Genomic DNA, 25600 nt, shown 5'->3' on the forward strand with positions numbered 1-25600 from the left:
CTGGTAAAATTACGTCATTAACATCGTTAATATTATGGGATGGGCCATGTACTCGTACTTGGAGAGACTTGGAGAGGTCAAAATTCGGATTAGATGTTCGATTATTTTTCTCACGAGTGTTTCTTTACGTTTTCCTTCGAGTCCACTAATCTTGTAAGTATGTTGTCACTGTTGTATTTTCGTTTCGCTTCGTTTGTTTACGTTCCTCTTTTTATACAGTCAAACCAGATCTTCGTGAATTAAGTTATTCGATTATTCAAGTCTTCAATGTATGCTCGAGTAAATTATATGGCACAGTTTTATGGCTGCTTAGGTGCGTTTTGGAGATTGGCATTTACAACAGTTATATAATAAATATGCTCATTTTAGATTAGCAACCTTTGCATTGCTTTGTCATGAATGTGAAAGTTGCCTAAAGGGAACTGCACCTATGAATTCTTTGTTTTCCCCGGTCGTCCTCGGTGTAAAAACGTAACGAGGTTTTCTTTGTTTCATGAGGTATTGTTTTGCTCTACGCTATTGTTTATAATGTGTTGTTGTCTTTGTTTTACGTCACTCGTGAGCTTCACAGGTTTTTACACCGAGGATGAGTTTTCCCGGTATCTCATTGTTTGGTTGTCTATTTGTTTTATTTCATTTACTTGAGACTGTTTCTTGAAATATAGATGACTTTCGATTTCATCGGTATAACTGCGTGCATTCAAGACATCAATTTAAATGTATTGGATATGGTTATCAACAACAGTTTGCAAATATTAAAACTTAAATTACCACATTGAAAAACATCTCGGCCTGGAGAATTTGACTTTATTCCAGTGAACTGAAGGGCTAAAGCCAAGATAATTCTGGAATATCGTGAATGCGTTAAGAGGATTTTTTAAAGTGACATGCATTTGCGATCATGACTTTGCCCAGCTTCCTATATCCCAGCGGTTTACGAATAAATCGTCTTTTTCTTCAAGTTAATTTTGATATTGTTGGCAATTAATTAAAAGTGCTATATTCTAATTTTTACCTTTTGCTGCTGTAGGTGCTTTTTTAAATATAGTTGCTCTGACACTGTAGAGCACTCGGTTGAATCTTAAAATGGTCATTGAGTCTTCTACATATTGTAGTTCCAGTTTCCTCTTTAACTCTGAGCTGAGCAATGGCTTCACTACAAACAGCTTTGCTTTGCCCAATATTTGTTAGAATTTATCCTGTTCACTTTACTCTAAATCAAATGGAAGAGAGCATTAATTTTTTATTGAATTATTTAATTTCTGTCACCCTCTAACTGCTGTGAGATGTTTGTTTTAATTGTTCTATTTTAACTTACCCCTGGGATAGATTTAAATTTTACTTGTGGACTTGAGACTATAGTAAAGAACAGTGTCTTTTCCAATCCCTATAAGGTTCTTGTTATTAATCTGAGTTACTTTGAAATGCTCAACTAGTTCTGTTTTTTATTTCATCATTGGAGTAGAATTCATTTTTACTTAGGTGCCAAGTGTCAATTGAACAGTTGGGATTGAGTTGCCATATGAAGCAATAATTTGGTTGCCTGTAAATCTCAGTGATTAAAAAAGTGTTCTCTTTACTTGCAATGCAAAAAAGTTTTTAAGACCCTGACACTTTGCTGTAAACCAGCGTGATGTTATACCAGCCAACAAAATGGTGTGGGGGAATTCTGTTTTTAAAATGGATCTCCCACAATTTGTTGTTTATTATATATTTTAGTAATTATGCATGTAAACATGTGATTGTTGAAAAATATTTTACTTCTTGTAATTAATCTAAAGCTTTGTGAACTAATCATTATTTAGTCAAAACCTAGTCATTAACAGTTAGATAGTTAATTAAATATTTGTTATTGTAAACATTAAAAATTATTAGTCACACTGTGACTTTGTTGGTTGCATACTTGAACCTGTTCCTTTATACTGTATTTGTCCATTTTATCTTTATAGAATTATTTCTTTTATTTATATTTCATAGTTATACAGTGTACATAGGTGAGTGGATTTGATGTATACACATCTAATGGCAATCATTTTTGTTGTAATTAACTTTTATAAACAGAGATCCATTGAAAAACACCCGGACTGTGAGACAATCCTGTATAGACATTGCTGTGAATACTAAGTAAGTTTTGAACATGCTCATCACCATGTTAGTTTTTTAAAGTTATATTTTCTATTGGTTGTGGAGTTCTTGTCTTGCTCACCATTTCTAGTTTGTGACATAAAGCCTATTTTTGATTTTGCATCTAAAATTCAAGTACACTTAACACTCCTGTCAGATAAAGGGCTTGAAACCATTTTTTTTTTTTCAATTGTGTGCATGCAGTTATCAGTGTTCTGTAGTCACTTCAGATTGATATGTTGATCCATACATGTATGTGTTTTTCCTCCTTACAGCTAAGTTCCAGAATCTTCTGAGTTTCATTTGAGTACCATAATCCAACAGCTACAGGCTTTATGACACCTAGGTGTACAGACGAAACAGTTACTTTTTCCACAGCTGGTTGAATTTCATTGCTGTCCACCAGATTAATCACCACCCAGTAGATTGGTGTGAACACAATCAGCCACACAATCTACTGGGCAGTGGTTCCTCTGGTGGATGGTTTTATTGATTCAATTCAGATAAAACAAGTACCTGGGAGTTAATTACAACTGCTGTTATCATCTCACAGGAGAAGCAACTTGAAAGGCGAGTGTTAATCTATCGGCATAAATCTGCATGACTTGTACATGTAATGAAAGAGTCGACCCAATCAACTCTGCCTGTAACTCATTCCCAAAATGTTTTAACATGTAATCATTAACAATATGTAGTAGTACAGTGCTCACAGCCCAAAACACAGCTTTATTGGCACCTTATCAAGTGATAACACAACTACTTGATTTGAGCTCCTCTTAGGCAGTATATATAGGAGTAATATACACGCACACCTGTCTGACAGGTAACAGATGAGTGTAGAACATTCCATATGATTACATGCTACAGTTCTAGAGATAAGTATTCACATGACTAGTACATGTATAATAAGGTAAACAATGACACAACTTGGTGCAAAGACAATTATTTACATTTAAAAACAAATCCAAAATTAATTACTAAAAAAAAATGATATTGAAAGTTCTATTTAGACATCAGAAAGTAATGTATTTAGGAGTTGGCAGGCATTTTTGTTGCCAACTTTGTAGAAGTTATTGCCCATCACTTTCTTTGTGTCAGATTTTGTTCCTGTCCTGTTGACTTTGCCACATTCTTCACTAGCTAAGGTTCTGCTTTATTACTGGTGGGCTTCAGCTAGCTGCTATTCAACTGCTTTGCTGGTTTCATGGGAATCAGCTTCAACATGGATTCTAAATTCACTCCCAAATCATTTGCAGTTTTGTTGTTTTGCAAATGTGCTCCTGATTTCTTCAGCACTCATCCCCATCTGCCTTAATTTTATATGACTTGTTACTTTCTCTTTTGATCATGCACATGGCTTTCTTTCACCTGACTTGAAGTAGGTTGAGGTTTATTACTGTAATCTTGTAAAAGAGAGACAGCAGCAGCTTTAATCCTCCCTATTATGCATGATATCGTTTGGCCCATGCACTGCGTCTTCTTTATTGAAGCTCTAACAATGCTTGAGATCAAAACTAATTTTTTGTTTATATTAGTAACAGCACAGGCTCAACAAGGGGAAGTGTAATTGTTGTTTTGGGTTTTGGCTTTTCATTTGATGAAGCTGACCCAATAGGCTGAGTATTCTTGTGTTCCAATATATCCATCCTTGGGTGCTGGCTCATCAATACAATCTCTTTTGCTTACTTTATCACAGCCTCTGTAGTACCATTACCTCTAGAGTGGTGCAGGTTTGCAGGAGGATTTATTATGATCATGGAAGTTCTAGTTAGCTTTGAATGGTTTAAATTCTTTTAGGGTGTATTGGGGTCCATTGTCTGAAATCATTTCTTTGGAATTCCATGCCTAGCAAATATCTTCCTCATGTGCTGGACTGGTGTCTCAGCAGCTCACTTTTTTCCAAAATTAATGGTTACTGTAATACTTGGTCAGATTGTCTACAATAATCCAATGAAATCTTTCTTTACTTTGAACAGATACTAACTATTTGCCATCTTCTTTGTGGTAGGTTGACTTTGCATGGTTTATCAAGGTTGGTTTGGTTTTGATTTGCTTCTAGTACAGATGCTAATGAGGTATTTCATGTAATGGTGAATCAATGGTCAAGATACAGTAACACTTTCTTGTCAAATTTATCCCTCTTTTTCCAAACTAGTAGAGGGAATCTTTAGTGCATCTGTGAGCACAGAACCGTCAAGATATAAGAACTCTGGTTTAACTCCCTTGTATGCTACATGCTAATTCATCTTTGACAGCTAGATAGTTTATCTCTGTGTTAGGCTAAAAATTATGAGCATTACTTTAGAATGTAATGTCTCTTAGCCTTGGCCCATCCATTGGTTCACAGAACTGCGATGATGTACGCTGATGACTCTCAGCTCTACATCACAATAAAGCGGAGCAATCGTTGTGTTGCCTTAGAACAGCTTGAACTTTGCATTGATGATGTTCTATGTTGGAGCATGCAGAACAGTCTTAAATGCAACCCAACCAAGACTGAAGTCATTCACTTCTACTCTCGCTTCATGCCCAGTGACAGTATTTCACGTCACCTCAGAGTCAGCACTGCTACTATCGAACCAGTAAACGAAGCAAGAGACCTCAGTATCACTCTTGGCTCTTCCCTCACTCTTTGCACCCACATCAACAATAATTATATGCAGCTCTGGCTCAATATCTTTACAGGAACTTAATAAAATCAGGAAATTTTTGTCTCAGAAAGACACCGAAAGGGTTGTTCATGCCTTTATTTCATCTAAACTGGATTACTGCAATGGCCTGTTTTACAGCTTGCTTTAGTTCTTCTGAAATACAGAAACTTCAAAGACTACAAAAATCTGCCGCCTTACTTATTACGTGAGCAAAACAATCTGAAGATATTTCTCCAGTTCACATCAATCTGCACTGGCTCCCTATAGAACATGGTGTTATTTTCAATCTGCTTCTCCATACCTATAAGGCCCTTTATGGTCTGGCTCTTGATTACTTGGCAAATCTGTTAACTCACTATACACCTGTCCGCTCCCTCCATTCCTCAAGGTCCATCAATCTGTCTGTCCCAAGATCTGGAACCTCTACCCATGGCAACAGATCCTTTGCATGTGCATCCTCCATGCTTTGGAACAAACTTCCTGATTTTATAAGATATTCTGAAACCTTAGATTCCTTTAAAACCAGGCTCAAGACTCACCTTTTTAATATCGCTTTTAGTTTAAAGTTAATTTTTGTTTTGTTTTTGTAATTACTTAAATCTTATGTAAAAGCATTGAGACTTATGTAAAATGTATTTTTAAGAACTGTATTATTATTATTATTATTATTATTATTATTATTATTATTATTATTATTATTATTATTATTATTAACTGACAAGTTCGTGTGATCAGCATCCTAAGCATTTGCTCTGGCTAATGATAATGAAAACTATTTGAATCTCTAACAACAGTCTCTCCCATGAGCATTCTTCTTTCTTCGAACAGGAAGACTTCATAATCATACTTCTCCCTATTTTTGGTTTGATATCCTGACAGGGGATCACTGATCAACATTTGAGTCCCATTCCTGTAAATGTGATCCACTAAAATGATATACTTCAGGAGTGGGTGCATGAATAATGCTCTTGGGTGCAATTATCTCTAAACTATGCTTGTTATCTGTAATGGCAGTGATCTTTCCTTATCCATGCAAGAGATACTCAGCTAGAGGTTGAAGCTTATGCAGCCAAACACTAATACAAGGCAGTCATTCTCTATCTGTGAGTATCTCCTCTCTGTCTGAGTCATTGTCTAACTCTGTCAAGCCACAGGTTTAGCAGCTTGAAGTAAAACTGCACTCAGCTGAGAGTCACTTTTCTTCTTCATATGCATAGTGGGACAGTGGTGGCTCAGAAATGATCTTTCTCCTTTTGCGAAAGGTTTCTTCTTGGACTTTAAAAGTGAGATCAGTGGGTTGAATTCTTTGTTTTCATTAGTTTCCTTGGAGATTGTGACATGAGAAGAAACTACCTGGGTCAAGTTTTGCTATGTGGCCTAATGGCAACTGGGTTATAGCCTTGACTTTAGCCAGATCTGGTAGCCAGTAAAGGGACTATACCCTCAGAGGTCAAAATTTGTCTGCAGTTTTCAGGGTATTCATATACAGTATTGCAATTTTTTTCTGTCATTATTTTACAAAACCCTATTCATTAATGCTTTTTTTACAAGCTGTCAGCTTTGGAGTCATTCCCTCCAGTTCTTTTGATGTTTCCATCAAAATACCTTTAATTGAGTTCTGGTGCACTGGATATTTCAGAAGGCAATTTGAGCCACTAATTATATCTGCAAAATGAAATGTGTAACATTGTATAGATTACTTAGGTCTTCATCAAGTTTCACTTGCAGGTACCCATCTCTAATGTCATTAACTGTAAATGCTTGTATGCTCACCATGTCTCAATGTGAGATTAGTTTTTGTACTTTGACACAAGTCATTTGTTCAGTTCCCATCAGGGTCTAGCAAGCCACACACATATCTTGCCATGACAATTTCTTACTTTCATTGCACTGCATCACTCACCCAGTCAGTTGGCTTGTCAATTTTGGTTGTGTGATCTTTCTTTTCCATTTTGGCAACTGTCTTCTTTAAATCATCATGCAGTACTCAGTGCATCCGGTTCTTGAGTTGCGCCCTTCCTCCACTCAATTTGTAAACTATACACTCAAGTCCAGTGAATACAGCTCACTGCATTCTGATAGAACTGCTTCTAAAGACAATCCATTTTCATTGAATACTGAGTTTAACAGCAGCTCTCTCTTGATTTTTAGGAGCTTCAATTCTCCACACATTTTTCTGTATAAAAGGGAACTTAAAGAGCATTTTGAACCACTAGAAATTTGGTGCTGGTTCTCAGTTTCTTCCCATCTCATGTTATCAGGCTTAAATATGGTAAATTACCTTGCCAGTTGATATTTTGCATAATTCAATTTTTCTTTTTTCAGAATCTGATTGGCAATTATGTCAGAAACTGAGAGAACTGAAGAGAGTAGTTCAAAGAACACTAATGGTGACCCACCAAAGATCAATATTGATCTTCCAGAGATAAATGAACTAACCCAGAATTATAAACGTTGGAAGGATGTTCAACTCCCAATTGACATTCTGTTGTTAACAGTGAAGGACTGTGAGTTCTTAAGTTGCTACTATTACATTGTTGATCCATTCACAAGCTATTATAAAGGGCTTGGTCATGTATACTTTGGCAGCATTGGTAAAGATCAAGACGTTAAACTGAAAGTTGCTTTGATGAGATGCTCAGAGGGTTCTAAAGCTCCTGGTGGTTCTTTGACTGTTGTAAAAAATGCTGTCACTCAGCTGAGACCAAAAGCTGTGTTTTCTGTGGGCCACTGTAGTGGTATGAATCAGGAAACAACAAAGCTGGGGGATGTGGTTCTTTCAGAAAAGCTCACAACATATTCCTATCAGAAGGCTACAAAGGATCGCACGGAATTTCGTGGGGTCACAACTCCTGTCAGTAGAGACATTGCTGAACTCATCAAATATGCAGGTTATGGTTGGAATGCACCCCTAGAAAATCCAAAAGAAAGGAAAGTTGAAGTCCACTGTGGTGAGGTTTTGAGTGGCCCTGAGCTTGTACAAGCAGAGTGGCGATCGCATGAGCTTGGGAAGTCGTTTCCTGGAGCAATTGCAATTGAAACTGAAGGAGAGGGTAAGACATCTGTATTCCTTAGGGTAACAGAAAAATCTTTTGCAAGAGACGCAGATAGATTTATATCCTGAGAGACAGAATTGACACTAATTTTATCATAACAGTTTTTATGGTGGGGGATTTTTCTTGTTGGTGATTAGAGTTACTCTGGTTTGATTCTTAGTATACTGGATCTTAGATTAAAAGGTCTGGAGGCAAGTTCCAGCTTAAGTCATTGTGTTGTACACCTGTAAACGTGGGTGGGACACTTTACTCTCACAGTGTGTCTCTACCCAGGATTACAGATGGCTGCTGATGAACTGAGTAGTATGCATGTACGTGTACACCTGTAGGGGGAGTAAGAATAAAGTTTCTTTTTTGGCTTAACGATCTGAGACCAGAGCAAGAGAAAAGTGTGTGCCAGAGGGGGCTATTCCACAGCTTATGTAAAATAGAGACGTAACTCTTCCCCTTTGTTTTTTATGCTTGACTACATACATGTTTACATGTAATTACAGCAATTTCTCGCTAGTTTCTTACAAATCTATGATAACAAAGGTGACGATGTGGCAAGGTTAAAGTTAATGGTGTGGAAAGGAAGGGGGAAAGGGATTGTCAAGCGAAAAATTGGTATGTGATCTGCCCAAGCTTTTGCTGAAAAATCAGGAAACATTTTAGAATTGTTGTATTTTTTTCCGCACGTATCCTTACTCTATGCAAGTTTACATGTATGTTGGATAATATTATTTTGTTGTTTTTTGCATAGAAGTTAGCTTGTTATTTAATTTTTCAGGAGTTTACAGTGCAGCATATGATCTTAAAATGGAGTGGGTTGTCATCAAGGGTATTTCAGGTTATCCAGATGGAACTGAAGCAGAAGAAAACTGGAAAACATTTGCAAGTGTAATGGCAGCTTCGGTTGTTATCAGCATTGCAAACGACTGCAGTATTTTTGAAGATTGGCCACATTACAAAGGTAAACAGATCTGCTGTAATATTTGTTTTAGGTTTATAGTATGTTTGCATATACTGTCACTAGGTCTTTTTTGCTGTTTAAATTTGTTTTATCTGAATGTACTGGTACTGCATTACCAAAAAATTCCACTAAACTGAATTAGAAATATGCTTGATGACTTCTTTTGATTATATGCTAATCATGAAGTACGATTTTTGGAGCAGAATTGGAACGAAAATGTCTACATGCGCTACTTTGCCTCAAAGGAACATAGTTCTATTGGGATTGCTTGATATTTCTGCTTTAAAATGCCTTGCCCCCAATCATGCATTTCTGTTTTCATCCACAGATGGGAGGGTATAGATTATCGATGATATCACACCCAACAATGTGTTTTTCCGTTCTAAGGCTCAGTAATATTAATGTTAATTGACCTTTCTATTACAAATATAATCAAAACTATAACAAAATTCTCTAAATGTGGTTGGTCATCACCTTCCCGATTTGAGCACTGATAGGACAGTGTACCGAGCATACTTGTAATTGGACTGTGTAATTGGGCAGTGTAATTGGACAGTTGAGGGGACAGTTAACACGTCGTGCCTGTGTAAGTGAACAGAGCCCTTCATGTACCCGCGCTTTTGTCACGGCATTTCGCGGAATTAACTCAAGTTATTATTTTTTTTATGAAAACTTAAAACCGATGTCCAGTTTCTTTCTCGAATTTTGCCATAGTTTTATTAATTGGTAACAGGACTGACTTTGTGTCGTCTAATTCTGTCTGTTATCAAACTCGTGATAAACAAATCCAACTTCTGCTTCAGTGGTCGTCTGATATTGTTACATAACTGCTATGACTGCAGACCGAATTGGACTCCACTCAGTCTTATCACCTTTATAAATGAAAAAAATGGTAGATTTGATATTCATTTGTTGTTGAATTCTCTCCATTTTGAAAAACGCATGTGCAATAAATTAGACCTGAAATTGAAAATTGAGTGAAATAGAAATTAGTGAGAAAACGGCAATGAAACATTACAGTATATATTTCAAAATTATTGGCTAATAAGCTCTGGTAATTAGCTGTAAAGGTAAATGATTCTTGATAGAAGCATGTATTTTTCCTATGAGATGCTGTTCAGGAGAACGTGACGTTGCGTTACATTTATAGTATTTTTAAAATGAGTGACAGGGATCAAATGTCAAGTATTTTTACTTCGTTCGAGTTTTGCCTTGAAAAGATCGAGTATTCGCCAAGGAGGTTTTGTCCTTAGTCAGAATAAAGTAAAACTTTGAGTTTAACCGTGGATTTATTGAGTCGTTCTCAACATTTTTTGGCGACCCTGCCAGGACAACATGAGCTAGTGGAATATATCGAGGTCAAGGTTTGTTATTCGCATCGCTTCGCATCGTGTTTGGATTTACCCGGGCTTTTCGCATCCTTTCGCCTCGTGTGTGCAGGGGATTTTGCAATCTTGGATGCGCCGTTGGAATTGACCGAAGGATTTATCTGGATTTAAGCGGATAACTTCGTGCTCAAGGTTTGTGGTTCGCACCGTATTTGGATTTTGTTATTCGCTGTCATCGCTTCGCATGGTAATTGTATTAGATTCTGTGTTGGATTATTCAGTCACTTAGCCATCTTGGATTTCGTCTTTTGGGAATTTACAAAGGAATTATAGTGGAGTTACGTCTTAACGAGAAGCTTTCAGACACCGCCTAAAACCCTGATAGGTTTTGTTTCATGTGTTTTCGCTTCAAAGTTTTTGTTGTTGTGCATCGTTATTTCGGCGTGGAACTATCATTCATTGGAGTTGCTCGCGGAGAATAAACAATCGAATGCACGAGGTCTAGAACACTATAGAGCATTTGACAAGGGTTTTTCTTTACATCGTTCCATTATGCCGATGACAGGAGAGTCTGAAAGAGCGAACGAAGAGGAAAGAATTCTAGAACTTAAACGAGAGAAGAGAGGCAGGAAGACTGTAGTTACTAAAACGCGCCACAATTTAGAAAGACTGAACGCGAGTGGCGAAGATTCCGGGTCAATTGAAGATGGAATCGAGACATTGTGGGCGGTAATGGATTCATGCCTCACCGTTATGGAGGAACTGCAAGGAGTTTATTTACGCTTAGGAGACAATGAAAACAAGAAGGCGGTCGCTGAAGAGGCAGAGGATCTGGAAAAGGAAGTACACAGTGTCATTGAAAAAGCGGAACAGGTAATTAAGAACATCTTGGAGAAAAAACATGCAAATGCAACAAAAGAGACATTGCTGCAAATGCCCTCGCCCACGTCACCTGCTCAATCAACGCATTCGCCCGCCCACAGCCAGTCGCCAAGTTCAGATAACTCAGGTAACAGTAACCAGCGACTTAAACCTTTAAAAGTACCAGTGTTTAGTGGTGAGAAAAGTAAATTCGAGGATTTCTGGGAGATGTTTTTGAGTCTTGTCGACCAAGGGGTGGAGCCAACAAATATTAAAATGGCTAGATTGAGACAGAGCCTTACAGGAACTGCTCTCGAGGTCATCAGGGGCTTAGGAGTTTCAGACCCAGAGTACAAGGAAGCTAAGGAAATTCTTCAGTCTAAATTTGGTGGTGAGCGAAGAAGGTTACAGGCATATATGGACCAGATCGAAAAGATGTCTCCTTTGAAGAGCAATGATGTCCAGTCATTCGAACGATTTGCTGACCTTGTTCGCATAGCTGTTGTGAAGTTGCAAGCAGAAGGGCGTGGTGGAGAGTTGGAGGATGGTGCACTACATACTTTGTTGGTGAGAAAATTTGCGGACAGTCAGGTTGTAAGCTACAGTCGTTGGCTCAGGGAGCACAAGAAAAACAGGTCTGTGTTAAGCTTGAGGGATTGGTTGAAGGAGGAAGTGAAGATCCGAGTTGAGGCAGTAGAGATGGCACATGGAATCGACGCTGAAATTGTTGGGGCTGCTATGGACAGTGGCAAACAGGCTGATAAAGGTGGTCGGATCAGGAATTTGTTCAGTGAAGGTAATCGCATCGGTAAGGAACCAGCAGTGCCTACAAGCAAACCACCATGTGTGTACTGTGGAGGAAACCATGGAGTGTGGATCTGTAGACGTTTTCAAAATATGGGAGTGATCGAACGTTGGAATGTCGCAAGGGATAAACGACTTTGTTTTCGTTGCCTGGCAAGTGATCATGAAGGAAGAGCTTGTACTAAGGCTCGACTTTGCAACATTAATGGTTGTAAAAGAAATCATCATCACTTATTGCACGGCCTCGTACAGGGTAACCCAAAAGATGGGAGAGTGGTGTCTCCACGGGAGGGGGCACCCGCTCACACACACACATCGACTTCCAGGCAGGAGACAGCAACTGAGACAATTTCTCTTCGTACCGTGCCAGTGTGGTTAAAAGCAAATGACCGCAAGGTGAAGGTGAATGCGCTTCTGGATGATGGTTCAAACGAGACCTTTATTAATGAAGAGGTCGCAGGAGTCCTTGGCCTCAAGGAAAGATACCACACAGTTACAGTTAATGTTTTGAACAATGAGGTGGAAACATTCCAGTCAATGCCATTGGACGTGACGATTGAGAGCCTTGATGGGGAGTTTAGTAAAGACATTAAAGTAAAGACTTGCCCTAAAAGGGTAACTGGAAACTACAAGGTAGAGAACTGGAAACAAAGTAAGGATAGATGGCCACACCTTAGGGAATGTGACTTTGCTGAGCCGGCTCAAGAAGGCCTTGTGGATTTGTTGATAGGAGTGGACAATGCAGAGTTGCATTATTCCAGAGCAGATGTACGTGGTGGGGAAGGAGATCCAGTTGCTCGCCTGGGGCCTTTGGGGTGGACATGCATTGGCTCACCAGAAGGGAAGCAGTGGACAGGAGCAAGGGCACACATTAGCCGTACTTTGTTTACCAAAGACCTCAATATCAGCGTCAGCGACGTTTGCTGTGATGTTGATCGTGCTTTAAAGAAGTTCTGGGAGATAGAAAACTGTGGTATTGAGAGACTTGACACTGTGATTTTCACAGAAGAGGAGAACACAGCCATGAAGAAAGTGAAGGAATCAATTAGTTACACTGGAAATGGGTACAAGGTGGGAATACCGTGGAAAGACGATAAGCCTCTGTTACCTGATAATCATCACACAGCATTATCCCGGTTGTGCAGCACAGAACACAAATTGAAGAAGAACTGTGCCCTAGGAACAGAGTACTCGCAAATCATCCAGGCTTATATCGAGAAAGGTTACTTGCGAAGGGTCGAACCAGATGAGCCGTTGCCACCGGAAGTTTGGTATTTGCCTCACTTTCCAGTCATCCGTATGGACAAAGCTACAACTAAAATACGCATTGTGTTCGATTGTTCTGCAAAAACGGACGGTGTGTCATTGAATGATGCCATTTGTGCTGGACCTAAATTGCAGAAGGATTTGTTTGATGTGCTTATTCGGTTCAGGAGGAACCCCATAGCTTTGGCATGTGACATTAAGGAAATGTATTTGCAGGTGGAGATTGAAGAGAGAGATCGTCCTTACTTTCGACTATTGTGGAGGGACCTTGATTCTAGTCGTGAACCTGACGTCTATGAGTTCAGTCGAGTAGTGTTTGGTAAAAACTCTGCACCAATGGAGGCTCAGTTTGTTGCTCAAGAGAACGCCAGAAGGCACCAGGATGAGTATCCATTGGCAGCTGAAACTGTACTCAAATCCACTTACATGGATGATTCGATTGATAGTGTGGAAACGGTGCAAGATGGCATTCAATTGTACAAAGAGCTGGACAGTCTGTGGGGGATTGCAGGCATGAAAGCAAGGAAATGGATATCGAATTCTCTGGAAGTCGTAGCAGCCACGCCCGAAGCCGACAGAGCTACTGAATTGCCGATTACTGCGGGGCAGGAACCTGTTGTCAAGACACTTGGTATTTCCTGGAATAGTACAGAAGATACGTTTACTATTTCGACTTCAAACATTTCTACAGAGCTTCTAGTGACAAAGCGAAATATACTGAGGAAGGTCGCGACTGTATTCGACCCACTCGGCTTTGTGGGCCCTTTCGTCGTCAAGGCCAAAATCATACTTCAGGAATTATGGGCAAGGGGTTATGACTGGGATGATGTCATTCATGATGAAATCGCAAGTAGAATCGGAAGTTGGTATGGTCAGCTTGGGAGGCTAGGTGATGTGCAGGTGCCTAGATGTTTGCGTGAAGCAAAGGAGGTAGTCGCTAAGAGAGTCATCACGTTTGTGGATGCTTCACTGCAAGCTTATGGAACTGTTGTATATCTAAAGTGCGTATACAATGATGCTACCGTTTCAAGTCGATTAGTCGCTTCAAAGTGTAAGGTAGCACCGTTAAAGCCTATGACAGTGCCTCGGTTGGAACTTGCAGGAGCTGTATTGGGTTTGCGATTGACACAGCATTTAACGTTGGTACTTGGGCTGTCCATGCAATCCGTGACATTTTATTCCGACAGCATGGATGTATTGTGGTGGATTCGGGGACATGGGCGGAGCTTTCGTCCCTTTGTGGCTAATCGTATCGGGGAGATACAAATGATGACAGAGCCATCGCAGTGGCAACATGTGCCGACAGGAGAAAATCCAGCTGATCTATGCTCAAGGGGAGCAACACCAGACGAGCTGCTAGAAAACTCACTCTGGTGGCATGGACCAAAGTGGTTACTGTTAGAGGATAAGGCTGGTTGGCCAAGGATGGATGTAAGGAGTCGCCCCGCTTCATTACCGGAATTGAAGACGCCAGACCGCAAGGAAGGGGAAGAAGGCGTTACAACTGTTCTAACAAGTCGCAAGCAGAGCCCAGTGAATCGAGAAGGAAATGGAGGGGCGAAATCAAAGTGTGCAAACTGGAGGCTTGAACCCACACGTTTTTCAAGTTGGACACGCTTAGTGCGGCTACAGGCTAGGGTGTGGCGAGCGATCTACAATATGCGCAATCCAAGGGAAAGGATAAAAGGACAAGAACTGTTGCCAGAAGAAATTGAAGATGCAGAGGAGGAAATTATTAGTCGAGCACAGCTGGAGGCATTTCATGAAGAGTATGTCGCATTATTGACAGGAAAGGAGATTCCAAAGAAGAGTTCACTGAGTAAGCTATGTCCCTGGCTGGACGATCAAGGTGTTCTGCGATGTGGTGGTCGACTTCAATTTGCCGAATATCTTCCGTACAATATAAGGTTTCCCATTATACTGCCAAGAGGTCAGTGGGTGACGAGACTGATAGTAAAGCATTACCATGAGTTGTCTAACCACAATGCTGGGACGAACTTTGTGCTATCGCAGATTAGCGGAAGATTCTGGATTGTTGCAGCGCGTGAGGAGATAAGGGCATGGGAGAATGAATGCAGTGAGTGCAAGAGGAGAAGGAACAAGCCGGCCACACAGATAATGGGGCCATTACCACAAGTAAGGCTGCGCTTCACATTTCGTGCATTTGACCAGACTGCGGTGGACTACGCAGGTCCGTTCACGACTATACAAGGACGTGGGCGTCAACGGCGAAAGAGGTGGTTGTGTGTTTTTACATGCTTGTCGACTCGAGCTATTCATCTCGAAGTGGCGTGGGGGCTTGATACAGACAGTTTCCTAAATGCATTCACCAGATTTACTAGCAGACGAGGCGTACCTAAGGAAATGATTAGCGATAACAGCACCCACTTTGTGGGAGCAGTTAATGAACTCAAGGAACTTGTGGGTCAACTGGACAAGGATAAGATTCAGGGAAGGACAGCACAGAAGGGTGTGAAGTGGACTTTTAACCCCCCAGGAGCTCCTCATTTTGGTGGGGTACATGAGGTGATGGTAAAGGCAGCGAAGAAGGCAATGTATGCGGTGCTAGCTAGTAGTGATGTCACAGACGAAGAATTGATCACAGTTGTCACAGGTGCTGAGAGCTTGCTTAACACTAGACCACTCACCTATCAGTCAGCAAATATTAAGGATGATGTGCCGTTAACACCCAATCATTTTTTACATGGGCAAATGGGTGGGCAATTTGCACCAGAGAGCGTCGACACCACGAGGTTCAACCCACGGAAGAGGTGGCGCAAGGTCCAAGAACTGATCTCTCGAGTGTGGTCCAGGTGGTTGAGGGAGTACTTACCTATGCTGAATACTCGTCCAAAGTGGACCGAAGTCGTCAATGACCTCAAAAAAGGAGACATTGTGCTAGTCCTGGAACAAAATCTGCCACGAGGGAAGTGGCCTTTGGGCCGTATTGTGGAAACATATCCGGGAAAAGATAGACATTCCCGCGTCGTGAAGGTTCAGTGTGGAGAAAAGACTGTGGTGCGACCAATTCATAAATTGGTACCACTCTTGTGACTTGCTAGACTTTTAAGCGAACTTCAATTAAGGACAAAAAAAGACTGTTATGTTTAATCGTGTTTTGCACACTGCGGTCCCCTCAGTGCGGGGAGGGGGAATGTTCAGGAGAACGTGACGTTGCGTTACATTTATAGTATTTTTAAAATGAGTGACAGGGATCAAATGTCAAGTATTTTTACTTCGTTCGAGTTTTGCCTTGAAAAGATCGAGTATTCGCCAAGGAGGTTTTGTCCTTAGTCAGAATAAAGTAAAACTTTGAGTTTAACCGTGGATTTATTGAGTCGTTCTCAACAGATGCCCTCATATAATTCGCTGTACCCCAAGAATAAAGAAAGTGATCGGGCTGGCAACACAGGGTGCAAAAACAATCAGGAAGTGCTTCCTGTGGGCTTATTGCTAATTGATAGACAGGAAGGCCTTGTAATTAAACCACTTGAGCCACTGTCCTGGTTTATGAGCTTATTTCCAGAAAGTTACGCTCCTCAGACGTGTAGTCATATGTTGAGTCTTTGGGCCGAGGTACCGAGGTCTTAAATTCCTCACGTCGATTTTCATTAATTTGAATTCTTCACTCACAATGATTTGGGAAAAAACTTTGTAAGCAAGTTTAGGATACAATGTTCATAAAAGGACAATGTTCATAAAAGGAGATGGTTTTAAAACTAAATGTAGAGGCATGTTGTGGTCATGAGGCAACTTTAACTGCTGTCTGTCTGTTTGTTTGTTTGTTTGTTTGTTTTATTTTTTCTTGAAGATATTTCAACTGATGGACAAGATTTAACATTGAGTAAAAGAGTTCCTGTTGAGACATCCTGTTCTAATGCCCAGTCCTTCCAAAATGCCTCGTCCGCTAAGACAGCAGGTATATATTTAAAAAAAACAAAATGATTTCCCTTTTACTAGATCCGCTGACATTTGAATGGTGTGTTTTTATAAGTAAAAAGGGTGCATCGAGAAAATGTTTTTGCCATTCTTATTAAAATGAAACTCGTCATAGGGTTCTCTTCTGCTCAGTGGAAGACTTTATTTCATGATTACAGTTTGTTTGCCTGCCGTTACTAGCTGGTCTTGTGTGCTGTTTAGTTTTGTTTTAAATGAATTTGCCAGAACTGAATCACCAAAGCCTCTACCTAAACTGAATTAAAAACATGATTAATGATTTATCATCATGTGCTGATCAATGAGAACAGCTCTTGAATCAGAAATTTTACATGTTTGTCAGCAATTTTCACTTGCTTTGTTATTAGATGTTCCACGCTGAGTTAGCAGAAGCTGACAAATTAAATAATGGCGTTTGCCTCAACTCAATATACAGGAGCTCTAAATTATCCGTGTGAGTTATTATCCGTGCAGGTTATTATCCGTGCGGGTTATTATCCGTGTGGGTTAATATCCATGCAGGTTATTATCTGTGCGGGTTTTGAATCTGCTCAAGATTGATGATTGAATGCTTTTAAACTTTTTGAAAAATTTTGTCCCCCGGGAAAGAAGACCTCTGACCCCCATAATTCAACTGTAGAATCATGTAGACATTTACATGTAGAATCTCCTGCGTTGTAAGCTCCCCTGCTGCACCCCCATGATATAAACCACACACCATATACATTTCTCTGTGCGGTCACACTAAGGGCGAACTCTCAAAAGGTGAGTTTTAGAAACTCTTTACGGTGGCTATTTTATGTTATCAACTGAGTTGATGAAACCAAATTATCATTGATGACATAAAGACAGTAAAGTGCTGTATTACTTACATCACTTGAGCCACTGTCATTGTCTAAAAATTCACAGTATGTCCGTTAAGACTTCCAAGAGTAGTAATTTTGGCCCAATTACAGCATGGTGCTTCTCCTTAATGTACGGAAAATGTTGAATTTCTAGGCAGAGGTAGAAGGGATTAAACGCATGGCACCAATTCCTCACTTACGTAGATTTGCATTTGTAGAAATCTTCCACCCACATTTGTTTGAGCAAATAGCTTAGCAAGCAAGGTTAGGACACAGTTTTAGAATGATGGTGGTTTGAACTAAATGTAGTGCTATGTTCTTTTCCTAACCTCACGAGGCTGTCTAACTGCTGTCTGTTTGGTTTTGTGTTCTTGAAGATAATTCAACTGACAGACAACTTTCAGCACCGAGCAAAGACGTTCCGGTACAGCCATCCTCTTCTAGTGCCCAGTCTTCCCATCAGTCACAGGCCTCATCTGACAAAATAGCAGGTATATATTTGAATGAAGAGTCTTTTAGCCCAATTATAGCATAGGCTGCAGTTTTATAAGTTTTAACAGACTGCAGTTAAAATTCAGCATTTGAAGATGTTGAATTTCTCGGGCAGAGGTAAGGAGAATCACACACGTGTTAAATTCCTCCCAGTTTTGCATTTCTATAACCTCTACAGCGAGGGAGCGGGGGAAGGGGGGATAATGCTCAGGTAAAGGGGGGACCGTAATGCCCAGATAAAGGGAAATATAGAATTATATGAGTAACGACAATATGATTCATTCTATTTACTCCTGGATTTGAAGAGTAAGTTTTACTGAAGTTACAAATTAGAGTTGATAAAAATGCAGCCTCTAAACTGATGAAAAACTCTAGTCTAGAAATGATCATGTTCTCTTCAATTTGAGAGTTACCAAAAATTTAGGAAGCTGTTTTTTTTGTCTACAGATTCCTCTGCGATGCAATGTTTGGAATGGTGCCAGAACCAGCTGCGAAAGTTTTACAGCACCATGTGTCAAGTGAAAATAACACCATGGGACCCAGACAACACGGTACACATTAATGACATATACATACAGTTGACGTTATTACAAGATCACAGAAAACCTGACGGGGCAACGAAAAAAATGGTGGGAGACATCAGTGAAGTATTTGAAGGTGACGAACATCATCCCATCCGTAGACGAATTCTAGTGTATGGAAGATCTGGAATAGGAAAGTCTACTTTCAGTCAAAAATTAGCTGTAGATTGGGTAGATGGCAAAAAGGAGTTCCTCAGAAAGTTTTCTCTTTTACTTTTAATCAAGTTGCGAGACGTTTGTGATATTCCGGACCTCTGTACTATGTTGAAAACCGCTGAACTGTTGTCTGCTGATGACCCGAAGGCAGTCAATAACTTGTATGAATATGTTCGTCAGAACCAGGAGAAAGTGCTGCTTATTTTGGACGGATATGACGAGTACAGCGGTGGAAAGTCATCTCCAGTTCACCAGATTTGGAGAGGCAGTCAGCTGAGAGACTGTTGTGTAATGATCACAACGCGACCAGTGAAAGAGGATGAGCTTAGAGTGCCAAGTCATGCTCAGTTTGAAATCAACGGGCTCGATAGCAGGGAACAAAAGAAACAGTTTGCAAGAAAGATTCTTGCTGATGAGGAGGACGTTGAAGGGTTACTTAACTACCTGAAGAAGCAGGACCTCGAAGAGATGGCAGAAATACCGCTTTTGTTGTTGATGTTGTGTCTTCTCTGGAAAGAGAAAAAGCATCAGTTACCCACGTCTCGTGCACACATTTACGTACAATTTATTCAGACTCTCTTGGATCACATGGCTACAAAAGATGCAGACAATGTCGCAACAGGTAAAAGCATAGATGAATATCAAGAGGAACTTTACAAAATAGGAAAACTTGCATATGATACTCTTTTGGAGGACCGTCTTCATTTTGACTTCAGCAAATGTGCGCATGGTGATCTCTTCGAGAAGCTAATACATGTGGGTTTTTTCCAAGTTTCCAAACGTTCCGCTTTGAACCGTGAGGAGATCGTTTATTTTCTTCATAAGTCTGTCCAGGAGTTTCTCACCGCCAGGTTCGTTGTCGAAGAACTGACCGTGAAGAGGAATGGAACTGTCACCTGCCTGTCAGGAATGGATACGTTTGAGGAATCAAGGAAGATGGCTGAAGTGCTAAAATTCGCATGTGAGTTGTCATTAAAAGCTGCCGGGATTCTTTTTGATCATCTACATGACGTTGGAGAGAAAGAAGGTCTCACAAATTACCAGCTCACCAAGACACCTTCTGAAGATGATTTGTCTGACGAACAACGACAGTTTATTGTACTCTGTGTCGATTGTTTGTTTTTGTGTCCAGCCTCAGACAGAACAGCCGTGTATTCTGCATTTCTCTTATGTGTTAACCATGTTGTGAAACTTGAGCAAAAACACACGTCTACTGCTGCTGTAGAACACTTCTTCAAATCTGTCAGCAGTTTCCCAAACAATTTATTTTTTTTCGAGAAGCTGCCGATTGAACATTTTCGCGATGATGTTCTATCAGTAATGTTAGACTTGAACGCGGTCGTTTTAACGTCTTCTGGAGAAAGTAAAGATGTACAAAAGTACGCGGATTTATTCGTTGGGAACTTTTTCCTCAAAAAATCCGGAGGGAGAAACTTTGTCTATCTAATTTACATAACAGATGAGGATTTTCACTCTGAATTGCTTTCTGAACTGATATCAGCGCCGGTTTGCTCTTCTCAGCCACCTCTGAATAATTTAGTAAATAACGAAAACAACAACATTGATGTACCTTTGACTGAGAACCACTGTTTGTCACTGGTGAGAGTGATTATCATTGGTGTTAAAACAGTTAAGGAAGCTGTTCTGTTGAAGAATGTGTTGCCTTTAGTATCAGCTCCTCGAAAAATTAGAATTACAATAAGGAGACGATCGGAGGAGGAGGAGGAGGACGAAGCCTTTAAAGATCAATTGATTGAGAGCATTAACGGAATTAATTTTACTGACAATCTCCACAGTTTAAAACTTTTAGACATCAATATAGCAGAAAAGTGTGCTGCTTTTATCTCTGACTCACTGCAGCATTCTCCAAATTTGCGTGAGCTCGACCTGTCCTTCAACCCTTTACACAGCGGTGTGACTCATTTGGCTGAGAATCTTCATCACGTGCCACAGTTGACGAGATTAGTGTTGTGGAATGTACAAATGGGAGAAAAGGAATGTGCTGCACTGGCTGCCTCATTAAAGTACTTAAACAAGTTAGAAGAACTGAATATACACAACAATGCCCTGGGTCACGGGATTATTGAACTGGCCAAGAACCTGAACAATGTACCCAATCTGACTAAGCTGGACCTGAAGAATACAAATATGGGTGAAGATGAAGCATCAGCACTGGCTGCCTCATTAAAGTACTTAAACAAGTTAGAAAAACTGAATATACCCAACAATGCCCTGGGTCACGGGATTATTGAACTGGCCAAGAGCCTGAACAATGTACCCAATCTGAAGTACCTGGACCTGGCGATTACAAAGATGGGTGAAGATGAAGCATCAGCACTGGCCCATGCTCTAAAGTATGTACCAGTGCTACAAATTCTTTATCTATCTTCCAATCCACTTGGCCGCGGGGTCAGGGATCTGGTCCAACATCTCAGCAGTGTTCCTGAGCTGGAGTTCCTGTTCCTTCACGGTGTTCAGATGACAAGGACAGAATGTGAAGAGTTGTGTACAGCAGTAAACGTGAAGACCGATTACCATGTAAGTGCCTTTTTGTTGTTTCACTCAGTTGTTATGCATCTAATTTTTGTTTAGATGCTCTTCAGCAGAGCACTTGATAATGTTTCCAATAACTTGCTTTGAACTCAATTAATCAGATTATTTTTAGTGAGAAAGAATACAGTCTTCAGGAACAGTCACTGTTTTCAGAATTTTCTTTTTCTAGTTTGCGACGTTAGGAGCCGATGTTGTAGATGGAGACCGTAACAAACCCACGTTAAGTACTTTTATGGCTCATGCGTAGCTTGTTCAAAGATGATTTGAAGGAAAAAATTACGAAGATTAAATTTAGGGACTTCCAAATGACTTGATATTTCCTGATTACACAGTAATTAAAAACTTTGGGAGTTCATTCGATTGACGTTTGCTTTGCTTGTGTAGTTACGCCTTACTTAAGAGAGGAAAAAATAGACGAGTTGTGAGAATATTTGTCTGACCAAGCTCCTCGGATCAATTTTGAATTTTGAAATTGTTCGGCTTCTGTTATTATTGTGGGATGCTTTTATTTGGGTTTGATTATTTAACGAGAAAGGATTGTTCAACCCATACGTGCTTTGAATTCGATGAAGTTGTTCGCTACATTCTATGCGGGCATTTATTCGCTTTTGCTATCAGGGAGCGTGAACCCCAAACAATATAAATGAGCAAAGAAAAGGGATTTTTTCCTTTTTTAAAATCCGAATTGGTTTTTTTAAGTGAAAGTCGCGTTGATTCTATTGTCATATCTTCACGTCTTAAAGGTTTGTGCCGATGATAGGAAATAATTCAACAAAAGTTGAAGGTGTAATGATTGTCTTCTTTAACGAAACTGGTACGGTGTTATAATTTACTGGGACTTAAATGGTTTCCCTATACTTATTTATCAGTTGGATTCTTTTCTTCTTTGGATTATTTGCTCGTGTTGAGTAATTCTGTCAGTTGCTCGTAGAGCCTCCTGGTCTCCTAGGTCTCCATGATAACACTATCTTGTTTTGAAAAATCAAAGACAAACATTGGAAATAATGAATTTGGATTTTTATTTGAGAACCCCGGTAATAAACAACTAAAAAGCAAAACAAATCATTTTAAAAGGCGCGACACGCGACCATTAGTCAAACTCGGCACTGTGTTATAATTTACTCGCTCTTCAATGGTTTCCTTATTCTTATTTATCAGTTGGATTCTTTTCTCTTTTGGCTACTCTGCTCGTGTTGTGTAACTCTGTCAGAAATCGGGGCTTATCGGTCTCTCTCGCGTCGTATAAGCTCACTTTTGAAGAAAACTTAAAGAACAACATTGTTGATAATGAAGTTGTTAAACTTGCTATCGTATGTTTGTTTCTGCTTGGTCTCCCGTAAATCCTAACAAAATAAGTTTTAAACTTCAATTTACCACACACCGTGGAGTTGATTCTGTGTACACTTTACGCTACTTCCCATGTTTCTGTGACATCGCTGAACGTAAACAACTTTTTGATGTGAAACTCTTATTACGATCACTAGAATAAAACATCTGCCTACCTTATTCGCTGCTCGTCTAGCCTTTCCTGTGGAGTGTGGGCGTTTTTTGTTTGCTTCGAGGAATACGGAAATGCTGCATTATCCTTCTTATATAAAAAAAAAAAAAAAACAGACAATTAACTTGTGTGGCATGAAATGATAGGTTAGGAGGCGTTAGTTGAGCGGAGCACAAGTGTGAACCTTGAAGTTGTTTTTGATTTGTTTTGTTTTTCTTCATTACTTTTTACTAGGTGTCTCGCATTTGCTTCAAACATGGAGTTTTGTCAGAATAGTACGGTTTCAGGGAAAGGAAAACTCTATGCTTCTAGTAAAGCTGAGAAAAACATGACAACGAGAACCCCGGATCATCAAAAAGGAATATCTAGAGTTGTCTAACTTTCAGTCGTGTAACAGTGTATTGAACTCTTAATAGACCTCAACAGCTTGGGAAATAGGTAGAATTTATTTCTACACTCCTTCTCTCTAGAAGCATATAGAGTCAAACTGAAACAGACAAATTACAATCGTTTGTAGGCACTCTGCCGTAATGTCCCTGAACTAATTCAAACAGCAAATATCTTTTAATTGTACTTACAATTCTGTATTCCTTTCCCGAAGTAAACCTTGTATTCGTGTTACGATTCTTGCTCTGTTCGTACCTAGGGACTATGAACGAAATAGCGTACCCTCTGAAGTTTCGAAGCGCGTGTTTTATTTTATAGATATGTGCCCCTAGGGATGTTAGGTAACTAGACAGGGATTAAAATAATTTCGTGCAAAACAAATAGTTTTGCCAGTGGAGAAATGATGTGGAGTAAAACCCGTCGCGTGTAACCGTGAAAGGTTAAAAAATTATTAAATTTTTTATTTCCCCTCGGGTAAGGAATGATAGCCAATACTTTGTAGGCGGGTTCATATCAATTTGAGAAGATATTAGACAGTTTTCTTTCCTTTTAAAAATATAGTATTTAATTTAATCATCTGTTTGTCTGTAAAGTATTGCCTTATTTTAATTGCCAGGGACCATTGTTGTTTGTTATTTATATCTGAGAACATTTCCCCTGTTGTGAAATAAAGTTTTAGTCGCTTGTAGCTATTTGAATTCAAAAGTGAATTTTCTCTTTCATTGCTCGCTTTTTGGACAAATATATTTGAATGCGTCAAATAATTAGCTTGTGTGTGAAAATGTAAGTTGGGTGTTACACATAGTTAATGAAACAGGTATTTTTTACCACAGCGATGGAAAGGTGATATTTCGATATACGCGGGGGAAAGCAAGATGTTTTAAATATTTATCTTGCATGAAAATGCAAGTTGAGTGGTACACATAATTGGTGTTGTGGTTGATATTGTTGCCTTTTTTTCTGGTGATAGGAGTTTAGATGGGAGAGTGGTATCAACCGACTTCGTACAAAAGCTGAGCTTAAAAAAGAAGGAATAAGTTTCAGAAAAGAGCCAGATGATGATGATGAGGATAATGATGACGTTGACAGTGTTGAGCAGAAGGAAGAGGATAACGATGATGATGATGATCACTATGACAAGAACTATGATGACGATGATGAGGATGATGATGAACAGGAGGAGGAAGATAATGACGACGACGATGGTGATGATAATCATGTTGAGTGAGCGCTTGGAAAAAATTGTTTCCATGGCAACTGATTTGGCGTGTAATGAGCAGAGTAAGAATTTAGAATAACTTGGCTGTTCTTACGTCGTGTGTCGTGGCAGCGAGCTAACAAAGATTTAATCTGAGGGACAAGCAAATCAATATAATATAATTTGGTCACTCTTCTGTCTGATTGGCTTTTTAACTGTTCAACTTAACTGTGAGTTTTTTTAGGTCAATCAGAACGAAAAAGGAATCTCTTATGTCATTAGTTTGAAAAACGGAGCATTGATCCAAGAAAGAAAATCGCGTGAAGTAGTCTGTACTAGACTCTCCCTTTTTGTAGACGGTCTAAATGGGGAGAGCTGAAACATTGGAGAGAGCTACCTCTCCTTCTCAGACTCCATTTTCATTCTTCCAATATTTCGATCTTCTTTAATAACGGATACCCTGACACAAGCTTTATCGCCAGCTGACAAAAATTAATTTCACAAGAAAAGCAGACTTTAAGAGAAAAGAGCGGGAGAATTTATTTTTTTGAGCTTAGATCAGTTCATAGGCAGCGTTGTGCAGTCAAGTAGGCTTCTTTTTATTCCTTACATTGTCGATGCTTGAAACTGAAAATTGTTGCAAAATCGTTCGTGATCAGAAGAGTGAAAGTCGTTACAAAGTGTTACAGTCTTAAATGCTTGTTTCAGCAAGTAACAATTTAGCTTGGCTTATTTTGATAAATGTTTTCACAAGTGTACTCTTACTTTTGTTGATTTATTTAAAAAACATTGCCTTAATTGCCAAAGAAGGTTCAGCTGATATGAGAGTGTTTGACAAAGACAATGGATACGACCTTTATCCTTATTGCTCGGACCCTAAATCACATTTATTAAAATTATTTCTTGAAATTA

General features: G+C 39.6%; 3 protein-coding genes across 3 annotated transcripts in view; all 3 read left to right on the top strand.

The window, feature by feature from the left end:
* The window catches only part of LOC111344545 (uncharacterized), a 94660-nt gene that overhangs the window by 65132 nt on the left and 3928 nt on the right, over window positions 1-25600 (top strand). The gene's annotated exons all lie outside the window — the stretch shown is intronic.
* On the top strand, window positions 38-25600 carry LOC148735863 (NLR family CARD domain-containing protein 4-like). Its single transcript, XM_088752698.1, has 9 exons — window positions 38-153; window positions 2062-2124; window positions 2400-2694; window positions 7101-7828; window positions 8601-8783; window positions 16854-16961; window positions 18201-18314; window positions 18763-21590; window positions 24461-25600. The coding sequence occupies exons 4-9, from the start codon at window positions 7117-7119 to the stop codon at window positions 24716-24718; spliced, it is 4203 nt and encodes a 1400-aa protein (XP_088608824.1). The 5' UTR covers window positions 38-153; window positions 2062-2124; window positions 2400-2694; window positions 7101-7116; the 3' UTR covers window positions 24719-25600.
* Window positions 8792-16364, top strand: LOC148735864 (uncharacterized). Its single transcript, XM_088752693.1, has one exon. The coding sequence runs from the start codon at window positions 10664-10666 to the stop codon at window positions 16094-16096; it is 5433 nt and encodes a 1810-aa protein (XP_088608819.1). The 5' UTR covers window positions 8792-10663; the 3' UTR covers window positions 16097-16364.

The sequence above is a fragment of the Stylophora pistillata genome, chromosome 3 (genome assembly GCF_964205215.1).
Source record: "Stylophora pistillata chromosome 3, jaStyPist1.2, whole genome shotgun sequence".
NCBI classification, from domain to species: Eukaryota; Metazoa; Cnidaria; class Anthozoa; order Scleractinia; family Pocilloporidae; genus Stylophora; species Stylophora pistillata.